The 14,718-nt window shown below is 39.0% G+C and overlaps 1 protein-coding gene across 13 annotated transcripts in view; it reads left to right on the forward strand.

Moving 5' to 3' along the window:
- The window catches only part of LOC132107156 (receptor-type tyrosine-protein phosphatase kappa-like), a 181,821-nt gene that overhangs the window by 41,664 nt on the left and 125,439 nt on the right, over positions 1–14,718 (forward strand). For all 13 annotated transcript variants that reach the window (XM_059513403.1, XM_059513391.1, XM_059513390.1 and 10 more), the window contains one exon: positions 8,264–8,386. In XM_059513403.1, coding sequence (XP_059369386.1) covers positions 8,264–8,386 — 123 coding nt within the window. The remainder of the gene's footprint in view (positions 1–8,263; positions 8,387–14,718) is intronic.

A 14,718-nucleotide genomic window follows, 5' to 3' on the forward strand; every position in this document is an offset into this window, starting at 1 on the left:
TTTTTAAGTGTCAGGTAATCACGTGTAGAGTGGCACGGCTGTGTTTTATTGTTGGAGAGAGAGATGGCGTTGAGTAAAAGTGAGAACGAGGGATTCATGCTGGCAGTGTCGCACACGTTTGTGGGTAATTATATGCTGCTGACTCGTCTTTTGTTCCTGGGCTCTGTAAAATGGTGCGGAAGGAAAGTGTGGGGACAGGTTAAACTACAGAGGAGACGTCTCATCAGTAAAGCAGCCAGAGCTCTCTCTCTCTCTTTCTCTCTTTCTCTCTTTCTGCCTTTAGAGAGCTGTTATCAAAGGCTGTGTGGAGTAGGTCAGGCTCGCCCTCTCTTTGTTTGGGAGGGCGGTGTGTGAAGAGAAGGTGCGTCTGCAATTCAATTCATGTCTGCCTCTCCGGGCCCTGTGTGACATCATCAGAGCTGGCCAATCAGCACGCAGGGAGGCCTCTGTGGTGTTTGATTGGGGACTGTGAACGTCCTGCGGGGGGCTCTCGATTATTTGAGCTTGACAATGGAAGAAAAGAGTCAGTGTTAAACTCTTTGATTTTCAGAGTCCTGACAGTACTTCGGCTGTTTTCAACATACCCCAGCTTTTCCAGTGACAAGCTGATTCTCCCAACACAGAGCACGACAAACGTGTATTGCGTAAGCAGCTTTACAACAGAGCGAGTGGATGCAATAATCTCACACAATATGTTCATGTACACTGTATGTCTCAAGTAATAATTAGATGTGGCTAAATTGCAACTCTCTTTGCTGATGATAAAAACAGTTCAAAAAGTTACATTTTCAGGATGAAAATGTCAAAAATGCTCGAGGTGACCAATCAAATTAAAGAAGCTGAGCACTAATTCCAGCTAAATACTCCCATTTTAATAGTGAAAAAGTGTGAGGTAAGATAAAAGTAGATAATTATGTAATATTTAACAATTGTTTTAGAATAAAGATGTAAAATGAGAGACAGTCATATCCACACTTTCTCTCTCTCTCTCTTTTTTGGTCAGAATTTGCAGTTTTAAATTGTACACAGCTTGTAAAATGTATTTGATGTGTGTCATTTATGTAATTGAATACGATATAATGAAGGGATATTAGCATTACATTGTGTCATACTTTGAAAAAAAGTTAGTGTGGAAACAATGTCACATACTGATAGTAAAATTCACAATTAACTAAAAGAATGGCAAGTGAGACAAATATATTTTTCAACACATTTTGGCCATTAGCTGAAGCTGATAACAATAAAGTTCCCTTTTATTGGAAACAACACCAATTCTCTCCAGTGTAGAAATGATAAACACATTATTTTAAAGTGCTAGTTGCTTATTAAGAAGGTGCTCTTTGGTTGTGTTTGAAGCAACTATTACAAAAAAAAAAAAAAAACAAGTTGAAAAGCCTTTATTTACATTCTGGCCATCTCAATAAACACAAAAACATGACAATACATGCATCAGTGTGCCTTGTGTTTATTGAGATGGCCAGAATGTGAGTAAAGGCTGTTCAACTTATTTTGGACCAGAAGAAGCATTCTTCTTCTTTTTTTTTTTTTTTTTTTTTTTTAAACGTATCTGTTAGAATTAAATAAACAATAATGAAGTTCTTTTATAATGACAGCACATTAAACGCTTTGAAAATAATTATAAATCAACTATATATCAGTCACTGCATTATTTTGAGAAAGATGCAGTGTTAACTAGGGCTTAGGGCTCCTTTCCAGAAGAACAGCCTGGACTACACAAAGGCTCTCCTCTTAGACGTGCCAGTGTCTGATTTCAGTTTCTCTCTTTCGCTCCCGTCCCACACCCCAGCAAGGGATGGAGTAGATCCCCTTGTGAGACTGAAGGCAGATGCATGGGTCTGCTGGAGCAGGTCAGAGGACCATGTTGATGTCAAGCAGAGGTTTCCAGCAAATGGCTGGCTGTAAAACATCATCTCGCCCTGAACATGTGCAGGCCGTATCCCAGCCTCAAATCTCAGGAAACAGCCATTTATATTGTACATTAAGAAAATTAAGCCATTTTGTTGGATTTTTATGACCCCAAATTCTGTAACACAGTAATGAAAATGATGCTCCTCATTCCTGGTTGTTTATTTTTGACAGATGCATTTTAATGATGTATTTTGTTATCTCTGTGTACGGCAGCGCTCTTTAATTGGTATGCAAATGGCAGTGGTGTGTATAGTGATTCAGTGATTTTGTGCAGGTGCGCCGACAGCGCTCTCATCGAGGGGGTTAAGGAGTATTTTGACAGTCTCTGAAGGTGTTGCTTTCAGCCATTTTAATTGGTAGGAAATCCATTTACAATGTGTGCGCTTTCAACATTTTGCTCTACTTTGTGCCCTTCAGGAAGACTGCTTCTCCCTTGTCACAGGAATAATGTTAATAGCAAGATTAGACTCTCAGTCCACTCGACGAAAGCACACAAAAACAGCCGTAAACCTGCGCTCATAGCTTTCTGCAGCCGTGAATCGAAGCACTCAGGCACAGCGGAGGAAGTGACACGTGTTGTTTACCTACAGACAAGTGACAGCTTTTGTCATTTCTACATAATTGAACATTTTGTTTTAGGTAAAAGTGAGAGAAGCCATTTAGCTGTAATCACAGCTGTCCGTTCGGTTTTGAAAGTCACCGAAGTCGTTTCCCCTCATACTGTACAGCTACAGGCTTTCACATGTGAAATTGTGAAACCAAGGTCATTTTTAGTGCTACATGGCTTATCTTTTGCTGTCTTTTAATTTTAGTCATGGAGAGACTTGAGTTGCAGCTTTGTAAAGCTCATGAATTTTTAACAAAGAAACTATTATTGAGTTTACGATTGGTTGCTAAACAACATTCTAGCAGCATTGCAGGGTTAAAAACTGTGCTTTCACGGTTAGAAATGTAGGTATGAATGGCAAAGGTCTGAAATAAAGCTAAACATAATAAAAGAGAGCAGTGCAGAGCGGAGTTTTTATTTATGAGATCTCCAGTGAAGTTGATTAATCTGACGCTGTCTGTGACTAACCTTCTGTAAAATAACATTTTCCAATTTCACCCAAAATAACACAAGCACTATCTGTGTTTCTTCATGTTGATTGGATCATTATTTGTGTTTTTCAATCTGGTTCAGGAGCTGATGGCTTTGTGATTGATTCCATCCCCTCCCGCCATACAGTATTCCACATCTGGCTAGTTTGCAATATTAGGAATCGATTCCTGAGTTTTAATTCTAGAACGTTGGCTGATCTGATGCTGATTTGTGTCCTGCACATTTGTAGGGAAAGTCTCTTTCTTGATCACTATTAATAAGTGGGTGTTTATGAGCGTGCGGGGATGGAGTTGTTAACCCGTGTTTATTGGGGGACTGCGAACGGGCTTTGCCCTTGAGGTTTTATCAGACACAATAATTATTTTATTATGCAAATGAGGAGCAGGCTATTACTGTATTTCATTAGCAAGGCTGAATTCGCAGCCATAGATTAGTATGCAAATCATCCCCATTAGTGTCCTTGCAGCATCGCTGAATTCAGGAGCCATGCTCGGGCCCATCTGGAGCGCTCTGGCCGTCTGTCCTGCACAATGAGCCGAGCGCCGCGCCGTGAAACGCCAAGCGTTCGGTGGGCTATGAAAGATATTTGCTGCATAAGGCAGTGGGATTGTGGCGATTTGGAGCTGCTGAATAGCCACTGCCCCATTTAGGCAGATGAATTCTGTCCTCTGCACATAAGCCGGCGTTGTTGTCAGTGTTCTGTCCTCGGGCCAAATATCCATGGCTATTCCGGCCCCTCGGCGGAGCCAAGCACGTCAAAGAGAGTCAGATGGTGTGTGGAGGTGTTTGGGTTTCTGATGCTGGAGAAGATTATGTGTGTGCAAATGTGGGCAGAGGACGGAGCTCAATTTCCTGTGCTGCAGATAAATTAAACGCTGCGAGACAATTCAGTGGCTGTTGTATTTTGTCTTGAATTTGAAGATGATTGGCTTTGGTTTGGGAGTCTCTTTATTTGGCTAAGTGTTTTAAAAATACACACACTGGCCTTTCGCAAATACAGCACTCACAAAGGAACTAAAGACGAGAACACTAACACTGTGCCTTGTTGATACCCATGTAGATGTATGTTTTAATTTAAACAGAATTCGATGGCATGCTGTTAAAGTAAGATTCAGTGGATGAATATTACAAAACCAGAAAGAAAACGAAAAATAATAAACATGCATATACAATTTTTTTGTGATATTTGCACTTTTAAACAAAACCCACCCATACATTTTCATGCTTATGGGCAATTTGATCAGTAATAAATGAAATGGTGTTGTTAGAGGTTTGAGGCTTAGCTTATAATGCAACTTTTATTAGAGCTCTTGGATGCATGAGAAATGACACGTCTTTTAATTTTGTGCGTCTCAGATGATTTTAGCATGACACGGCACTAAATCCATGGATTAGCATTAAATGACAGCAGTATTATTAGTCTGCCTTTATAATCAGTCATATTAAGTGTGCAGACGTCTCTCCTGCCCTCTGGAAGTCTTCTTCTGTGTCTTCTTCTTTAGTTCATTTACACACTCAATCCACTCTTGCAACGGTCTGTTTGCAGAAGTCCTTGTCAGCCGTTTCCTAAATTTGCATTTGTTTGAAGTGTAAAAAAAAGGTGAAGTGACATTCAGCCAAGTATGGTGACCCATACTCAGAATTTGTGCTCTGCATTTAACCCATCCGAAGTGCACACACACAGAGCAGTGAACACACACACACACTGTGAGCACACACCCGGAGCAGTGGGCAGCCATTTATGCTGCAGCGCCCGGGGAGCAGTTGGGGGTTCGATGCCTTGCTCAAGGGCACCTAAGTCGTGGTATTGAAGGTGGAGAGAGAACTGTACATGCACTCCCCCCACCCACAATTCCTGCCGGCCCGGGACTCGAACTCACAACCTTTCGATTGGGAGTCCGACTCTCTAACCATTAGGCCACGACTTCCCGCAAAAATGTAGTAAAAGTGTGTTTACTCGCACAAAACTTAGTCTACACCACACTGGCACAGGATATTCCCTTAAAATTAAATGAAAACGCATTACATATTGTATTATCCTGCAACAGGAAAACCTGTGAAATGTGCTCGTGTCTCGAAGTTGAGATTATTGTAATTTTTGTTGTGACTTTGTCTGGCGTAGAGATCTGTTAAACGATGAGGACTCATTTCCATGTGTAACTTTGGGCTCGTGTCACAGCCCTCGCTGCAGAGATAAGTTTGTGTGGTCTCTTGGGAAGCTGCAGATATTTCTTTCCCAACATTATGCAGGGCCGTTTAATTAACACCTTCATCTGTCTGGATTCCTGCTCTCTCTGTGAAATCAGAGAGGTTGTAAAGGTCAGTGGATGTAAAACACGGAGCGTCTGACCTTTACACAGGTGAGAAAACCTCACCTAATGAATGCACTGCTTCAGAGTCACTAACAAGCTCTGAGTCCGTCATGATGGCCTGTCAAACAGTTTTCCGAGATGTTGATCGTTAATTGTTCAGATGAATGGCCAGTCTGGAGGTTGTAGTTGAACGTTAGAGATTGGAGGAGATGGAGATGTTGGTGGGTGGGATTGTATTTTACTCTTCTTTACCTCACTGGTGGACTTTATTATACTAAACAAATCAAATAACGGCACAAACGTGCCCATAAAGTCCATAAAAATGCTGAAATGTTTGCCTCAGTTCCTTGCAGTTTATTGTTGGTTTGGGGGGATGCAGCAGATCAACACAATCTGTCATACTTTACTGTACTGTACTGCATCACTCCACCAGTGCTCACCCTTAGCCATAAAAAAGATGCCTTCCAACAAATATTAAAAACAGAGGCTCTTTCTCACTTTCTTTTTATTATTTTGCTTTTGTTAATTTTATAATAAATAAAAAGAAAACAAATAACAAATGGATAGAATACAAATTTTTTTTGAAAATATGGTGTTAGGTATATTTTATTATATATATATATATATTATTATTATTATTATTTTTAAGAGATCCACCTGCTTCAGCATTGCAAATGTACTGATAATTGTCAGCTAATAGAGCATTCTAAAGGACATGCATGAGAAACTGAAACACACACACACACACGTTGAGCGGTGACAGATCGTCCTGCTGCCTACTCTCATGTCTGTTCTGTGCCATGACTGCAGCAGTTCCCATCTGAGACCACACATATGAACACTCTATGAAATGCATATACTATAAAAATCTGAAATATCAATTTAAAATCTCTGTATGTGTGTTTAGAAATGTATATTAAAGTTTTAATGGTAATATATTTTATTTGATGGATCATGATGGAAGAGCACCAGCAAATAAAATGCTTATGCAGTTTAAAATATATATTGTACATAATAGGGGTGTAACGGTACGTGTATTCGTACCGGACCGTTTCGGTACAGGGCTTTTGGTACGGTGCACGTGTGTACCGAATGACTGAATGCAATATTTTGTTTGCGGAACATAAGTACATTTTCGTGTTTCCAAACGAACATATTAAGTGGCAGAAGTCTCTGCGTTCAGCGTAAATCCCGCCCTGCAGCTGATTCTAAGCCGGTGACACACTGCTGCGTGGCCTGAGCTTGCAGACTGCCTGCGTGAGACGCGCATGCCGCGTGGAAAACAGCAGCAGCAGCGCGCCAGGGCCGCGTCAGGCACGATTGTGGTGAAGCAGGCGTACAAGCTGGGATTGGTAATGCTGCACTGTAATCATAGTTATTTATTTATATTTTATTATATGATATTGGTTTGAGACTGAGAGTATTTTATTTAGTGGAGAACTTTGCAGCAGTATTTTATTTCTTATTCTTTTTTTTTGTTTTATATACATTTTATTAAAAAGTATTTTAAAAAAAAAGTGTATAGTAATAAACAACCTGCAGTTTAATGTTTGCATTTCTTTCCCTTACTGTACCGAAAATGAACCGAACCGTGACCGAGGTACATACCGAACCGTGATTTTTGCATACCGTTACACCCCTAGTACATAATATATATATATATATATTTATATATATATATATATATATATGTCATGGAATAAACTGGCATAATTAGTCAAAATGAATTATATAATTATTTAAATCTGTTCTCTAAGCTTGTGTTTTACTAATGCAATTCATCTGTTGTGTAAATTTCTTTGAATTGCAGTTCAGTAAATTCATCATCCTGTCATTTCAATTCAAACATCAATTCAGCATGCTGTGGGGTGTGAACAATTCACACTCACACTCACGAACTGAAAAGAGGAGTTAGTTTTGACACACACACACACACACACACACACAGGCGGATATTGGCAGGGAGAATGGCAGCAGGATGTGACACACTCTTGATGGGAACACTGTCCTTTATGTTGTAAGTGTGTAATACACTACTGTCACACCACGACTCTAACATATCAAACCGGCTGCTTCTGTGTGTTCATAACGGCATGAACACACAGATGATTTATGCTTTCTGCAGGTCTGTGTGACTGTAAGAGGTTTATAAAGCTCCTGTTAGCTGATTTGAGTCTTTGACTATGTGCTAGTACTCATTATCACCCTGTTTCGCCTGCAGTTCTCACAATAAGACTGAGCTATCAGTAATCTCTGTAAATGAGTAACAAAGTCTGCCGCTGCGTCAGAGAAGGATTGTTGTTGTAAGAACATGATTGTCTGCTTCAGAAACACAAACAGACATTTGATACGAGGAAACTAGAGCACTAGATTTGGGCAAGTGCAGAGAGTCTCCTGTTCTTCTGACATACAGTACATCAGTAGGGATATTTACCCTGACAAAAAGTACTGACATGGTACAGTGACGGTATCAGACAGTACTTTGATGTATAACACTTAAATGATTATTACTGTCACATATCATATTCATATACCCTTCATATGCATGATCATGTGCAACAGTATTTATGTGATACTAAAGAAATTGTCATATAAATACATTATAAAAATACATTATTAAAGTCTGTGATCAAATTTAGCATTCATAATCCTAATCTGACATAATGTCACTTTGAAAAAAAAAAAAAACATTACATAAGTTTGTAAAAAAACAAACAAATGATGTTCAAATGAAGGATGTACTAGAAAACATGTAGAACATGTATTTGGGTGGGTTTAAAAGTGTGACTTTGTGTATCAAAAAAGAGCAGTGGTCACAGACTGTGTGTGTGTCTCATTCACCGAAAGCTGTCAGGTGCTGTACTAATACATTTGTGCATTTGTGTTGGAGTTGTAACATGTATATAATGTCGCTCTGTTCTAGGCGGCTGCACCTTCGATGACGGCCCAGCACAATGTGACTACCAGCAGGATCCTTACGACGACTTCGACTGGACACACGTCAGCGCTCAAGAAGTGCCCTACCTGCCCTCTGACCTGCCCCAGGGTGAGTCCATCAGACACGCCTGCTCATAGCTGGAATAAACTAGATTTAGATTCCACTGCATGCAATAACGTCCTCGCTAACCTCACGGTTGGAGAATCTGAGACAAGTGGGGCAAGTCTCCAATTTGAGCGAACACAGAGTGAGAGAGGAAACGCATGGTTTTATCTGCCCTTGGGCTTGTTTAAACAGTAAGGCAGATTTAAGAATGTTTTAATGGGCTGCTAACATTTGAACAAATTTGCAGCGCCGTCTTATCATGTCAGGGTAAAAGCCATTACCGAAGAACTGAAGAAGTTGAGAGAAAATAGGCAGGTAACAGAACATTAATCTTCCTTCAACTGCTGTTCCAGCTCTCTGAACACTCCTCGGATGGGATCTGAAAATACTTTGCCATTTACATGACAAAACGTGTGGAGTGCCGAAGGGGGGGAAAGGCTTAGGTCAAAGTACTGTCATACGTGACACAATTAAGCTTTTTAAATGCTCTCAAAGAAGAAGCGAACAAGAGGGGAGAGTGGAGCGTTGCGACCTTCCCTTTTCACCTCTCCGATGCTTAATCACTCGTTTTCAGACAGGAGATTCTGCTCAGGGAAATTAAAGCATTTCACTCTCAGCTAAATTTCCTAATTAATAAGATATTAAGTTATTAATCAAGGCAGGAGAACAGAGAAGGTCGTCAGACCTTGCTTTCAGTCAGGTAGTGTTTCACTAGTAGAGGACCTGTAGGAGAACAGCATTGCAGCTTTTATGATAATAGCTGTTGAATCTATCTTGAGGAGATTTGTTGACTAACACATTTGACCAAATTAATTGAAAGCAATGATGGTTTGATATTTTTGCTGCATTTAGAAGGAATGAATTCATTAAAGGGGTCATATGATGCTGCTTAAAAGAACATTATTTTGTATATGTGGTGTAATGGAATGTGTTTATGCATTTTAAGGTTAAAAAAAAAACATTATTTTCCACATACTGTACATTATTGTTTCTCCTCTATGCCCCACCTTCTGAACCGCATCGATATTTACAAAACTCATTGGTCTGAAAAGCAAGGTGTGCTTTGATTGGCCAGCTTTCCAGTGCGTTGTGATTGGCTGAATACTTCAAGCGTGTGACGGAAATGTTACGCCCCTTTACATATTGTGATGCCCTGTCCGACCAGAGCGACGAGACATAAACACAAAACTCATTATAAACGTGATATAAACATGATTTCTAGTAGTGTCCTCTTTTGGAAAGACAAACAAAGTAGTTTCACTTTCTAAACAAACAGCATCACACAATAAGAATAAAACTTATGCCTTCTTTCTTTGCGTTAACATCTGGGCGGGGTTATGCAAATCTTCCTACATAGTGACACAGACATGTAGAGGCATGTCGTTTGGGGGGGGGGGCGAGTCTTAAATTGTATAAAGAATATCTCTTTGGATTTGAGACTTTAGTCTTTGCAACTTTACAGATCTTCTTCATGCACCAAGAGCTTGTGACACTCCAAAGAGAAAGAAAAAAATTAGATCACATCATATGGTTTATTTCTCACAGTGTTTGCTGGTGTGTTTGTGTGAACAGCTGCCCTCGTGAGCTACTCTCTCTCGCTACATTCAATTGAGAACATCATTTGGAGGACTCTCATTTGCCTCGTCTCTCATCTGAAAAGTTGACAAAGATGGGGCGTTTACATGTCTTCATTTTTATATCAGACAATCAAAAGAAGTGCTTTTTCTGCAGAAAAACACAGGAACGGGGAGATAGATGGATAGAAAGGTGGACAAAATAGATAGGAAAGAGAAAAGAGAAAAAAGACAAAAATGAACAGCTGAATGAGATGAAAGGATGGACAGGAACAACAGAAATGTGGATAGAAAGATAAACAGGGGAAGATAGAAAGATGAAAAGGGAAAAGACAGGAATAGATAGAAAGAGACAGAAATGTAGACAAAAATGGACAGGAAAAAAACTGGACAGAGAACTGGACTGGAAAAGACAAAAAAATGGACAGACCGATAAACATGGAAAAAAGGGAAGGATGGAAGGGCAAAGAAAGAGATACAAATATACAGGGGAAAAGATGGACAGAAAGAGACAGAAATGTGGAAAAAAGGAAGACTGGAAAACAGAGAAGTTTGGAAAGGGGGAAAACAAAGAGATGGACAGAAGAAGACAAATGTGGACTAAAAATGATCATTAATTTATATTGGTTTATTATTAGCTGATGTGCACGAGGTTCATTATGGTCCATTCCTGCACTCTCTGCAAACAGAACATTTTTATAACGTGATGCAAACATATTTGCATGATGTGTTTTTCCGGTAATTGCAAACATTAAGTGACGCTAGCTGCATGGCTTGATGTCTCAGTCCTTGAGGGAGTCGTTTGGACGGTGTGGCTGAGTGACTCATTGTAACAGTAAGTGAGCACAAGGCCTGGAGAGGATTCTCTACACCTACAGGGATGCATTTTGAGTTATGCTGGATTAGACACATTTGATGCTACTTTTGTTTTTTGTATCATTCTGCCTGAAGGGTTGTTCACACTGATAGTATTATTATTATTATTTTTTTTTTTTGTAAAAAAGCAGCCAGAAGTTGCTCCTTTTCAATGATGGTTAGTGATTTAGGCCGACATAGCCGGCAGGGACGGTTTGAAATGCACAAAGTTGTAAATGAGGAGTTGCAGGCGTTGAAGCTCAAGTGATCCACCTCCTGATCGTTTTTTTTTTACTGATGTTCAGTGGCATTAAATCTACTTGAGCACTGGATTTGGAAAATATTTGAGTTGGTTGATTTTGATTTTTAAAAGGTAAATGCCGAAAGAAATGGCGGACAGTTTCTCATCTTCTTTATTAATCATTCTACCAGAGGACATTTAAGTATGCCCCTCTGCTATCATAAACATCAAAAATGTAGTTGAGTGGTGTTCGTGTGGTCTCTTTATGAAACAGCTCAGATGTAAAGTTGTGAAGTCTCAGCTGAGGGCCTCAGGATGCTTATGCATATACACTGATTGTCTAAATCTCCAGCTGTAAAACCCCAGGAGGAGTGTTTGGTCTGATGATATTGTCAACTGAAGGTTACTGCAGTGCACACACAAACCTGACCTGACCCTATAAATGCCCTTTCACATCCACCCTGCTCTCTGCTTTATTTTACTGTCATGTTCTGCACATCCTACACAGAGCTTGGGGTCCATATCTTTAGCAGTTTAATGGGAAACTATTTTAAAACAGTTTTTTTGATTGATGGCTTCTACACTGCAGTCAGATTATTGCTTGGGAAAAAAAAGGAGTTTACTAGACTTCAAACATTTGCTAAAAATAGCTAACTACACTGAAACTGTGTTGTATGATGTATATGGGAGTATTTTGCCTGTAGACGATATTGTGTATCGACGATAGTCAGAGATGTGGATGATTATTATTATTATCATCAGGCAAGTAATACTGTGTTCAATTCAATTCAATTCAAGTTTATTTGTATACTACTTTTTATGATACAAATCATTGCAAATAAACTTTACAGAAAATTACATTTCTACAGTATTTAGTAAAACTTATAAGTGGATCTCAGTTTGTGCACGTATGACAGGATTTTCAGAACAATGTATACAAGTTGTAGTCAACCAGACGATGAATATTATTAACACCAATTATTATATGATTGCATAGTAAGTAGCAATACTAGCATAGCTGCTGTTCCAACAAAGTAAAATTAATTAGTTTAACCCAAGCTAAAGAATAAAAATGCAGATGCAACTACACTCACAATTTAAGAGATACATTATTCGAATGCTTGGCGAAAGAGATGTGTTTTTAATCTAGATTTAAACAGAGAGAGTGTGTCTGAACCCCGAACATTATCAGGAAGGCTATTCCAGAGTTTGGGAGCCAAATGTGAAAAAGCTCTACCTCCTTTAGTGGACTTTGCTATCCTAGGAACTACCAAAAGTCCAGCATTTGTAATTAATATTAGGACTTATTTGTTCTATCAGATTTCCATTTCTGTGTTTTTACAGTGTTGATTGTTATAACCAATCTCACATGAGTTTATAAACGTAAAGGCCAATCAGAGGCATTCAGATGAGCGCTATAATGCATTTTCCCTATCACGCTTTAGAAATCATCATAAATTAAATATCAATTGAAAGCTTAAAATCCCAAAATTCATCATTTGAAAACCATTTTAAAATCAGACACTGCATTACCATGGAAATGGTACATCAAAATCATAAAAAAAAAAAAATCATTCCTGAATTATACAATTTTAAGTTTGGATAATGCACTTTCATGTCTATGTTCAAAACTGGGAGGGACAGTTAAAGAGTTAAAGAGTGGCTTTTTAATTATATGTGACCGTGGACCACAAAACCAGTCATAAGGGGCAACTGTTGGAAACTGAGAATAAATCATCTCTTCATTGATGTGTGGTTTGTTCGGAGGACAATATTTGTCTGAGATACAACTATTAGAAAATCTGGAATCTGAGGGAGCAGAAACATCTAAATATTGAGAAAATCATCTTTAAAGTTGTTCAAATGAAGATCCTAGCAATGCATATTACTAATCAAAAATTACATTTTTATATATTTATGGTAGGACATTAACAAAATATCTTCATGGAACATGATCTTTACTAAATATCCTAATGATTATTGGCATAAAAGAAAAATCTATAATTTTGACCCATACAATGTATTTTTGTCTATTTCTACAAATATACCCCAGAGACTTAAGACTGCTTTTGTGCTGCAGGGTCACATATTAGCAATTTATATATATATATATATATATATAAAAAAGAAAGGTTACGTTGACGGTACAGTAGTAATTCTCACTAAAGACAGGTCCTCATTTATACAGAAGTGATAAACACCAGAAGTGAGCAAAATACGGACACATTAAGGACAAATGGCTAGAAGGAACTTTGAGTGATAATCTGAGCACATTGATGTAAGGCTACACACTATTCAGTGTTTTGTAATTTGTGATTTTTTTTACTGTATAATTTAGCTTTGGACAAAATATATTATTTTGAAAACCTTTTTAATTGTACATTTTGTACACTACAAAACTGTCCTGCTCCTGAAACTCTTGTGGCTGGATCGTAGTGCTGGTGGCTCTGAACGACTGGTTAAGTGCTTTTTAAAGGGCTTGAGTTCTGAAGATCTTTGTGAAGGACGAGTGTTTGAGCACAGTGACAGAGCTTTTCCGCTCTACATCTCCTGGCCGGTGTTTGCCTGACAAAAGGGACCGTTCCTGTTAATATGGGTCACTGCCATGAAGGACAGCGCGCCGCACCAGCCTGTAAAACGAGAGCGCTTTTAAAGAAGCCGAACAGTTGGGACTGAAGTGTTTGAGTGTTGCAGAGGTGGCGTAGGCAGTTTGTGCTCTGGCTGTTGGCGCGGAGCGGTCGTGTTAGGGTTGTGGGAAGTGTGACAGCCATCTTGAGCATCTTCTGTCAGCCATCTTGTTGAGGATGTTGTGACAGCGTTAGTGTTGCACTGAGATGGTGTTTTGACGCCTCTCATCTACTTCATCAGCCTTATTTAGATAATGGCTACTATGCATTTCAATTTTTTGCGAAAATGTAGTTTCTGCCAAAAATGCTAGTTGATTTACTGCTGTGAAATCAGTGCAAGATCTCCTTCAGTCAGTATGAGAAGCTTCCAGAATTAGTTGTTTTATTTCACATTTGTTTTGATGACATTTTTTTGTAATGGCAGTAACCCTGGTATTATGGTAAATGGTCATTAACGCTGTGTTTAATGCCACAGAATGACTCATTATGAATTAATTTAATTTGTAGGTTTTTTCCTCCGCTGAAGGTTGAGCGCTTCCTCTCTGCGCAGCAGATGAGCTCTGGGGCCGGAGCGGCAGGGATCTGAATGTGAATGCCTGCATTTTACATCACTGCCAAAAACCCAACCGCCCATTTCAGTTATTCAGATTTCATGAGCAATCAAAGAGAGCTCGGATGGGATGCGTCTGACAGGTCTGCTTCCTCTCTGAATGCTGAGAGATCTCGTTTAAGCTGTGCCTTTGGTCATTCAGTGAATACAACTAGTCTGATGGAGCCCCTGTAGAATTACAGGATAACGAATCTGCCGTAAATGTGATTACAACAGTACATTTGATTACCTTGATAATTAGTGTCAGCACTGCAAATCTGTGTTTAAATCAGTTTTGTCTCGCAGCTAGTTTGAACAACATTTACACAAATTTAGCAAGTTACTGCAGAGCTCATTTACATATTTAGAAATCTGAAAGGATTTGTAGCAAAAACTAAAAAAATCAAAAACACAAGGTAATTTGATCATATCTGCAAAGTATTGTGCAA

Source organism: Carassius carassius, chromosome 27 (genome assembly GCF_963082965.1).
Source record: "Carassius carassius chromosome 27, fCarCar2.1, whole genome shotgun sequence".
NCBI classification, from domain to species: Eukaryota; Metazoa; Chordata; class Actinopteri; order Cypriniformes; family Cyprinidae; genus Carassius; species Carassius carassius.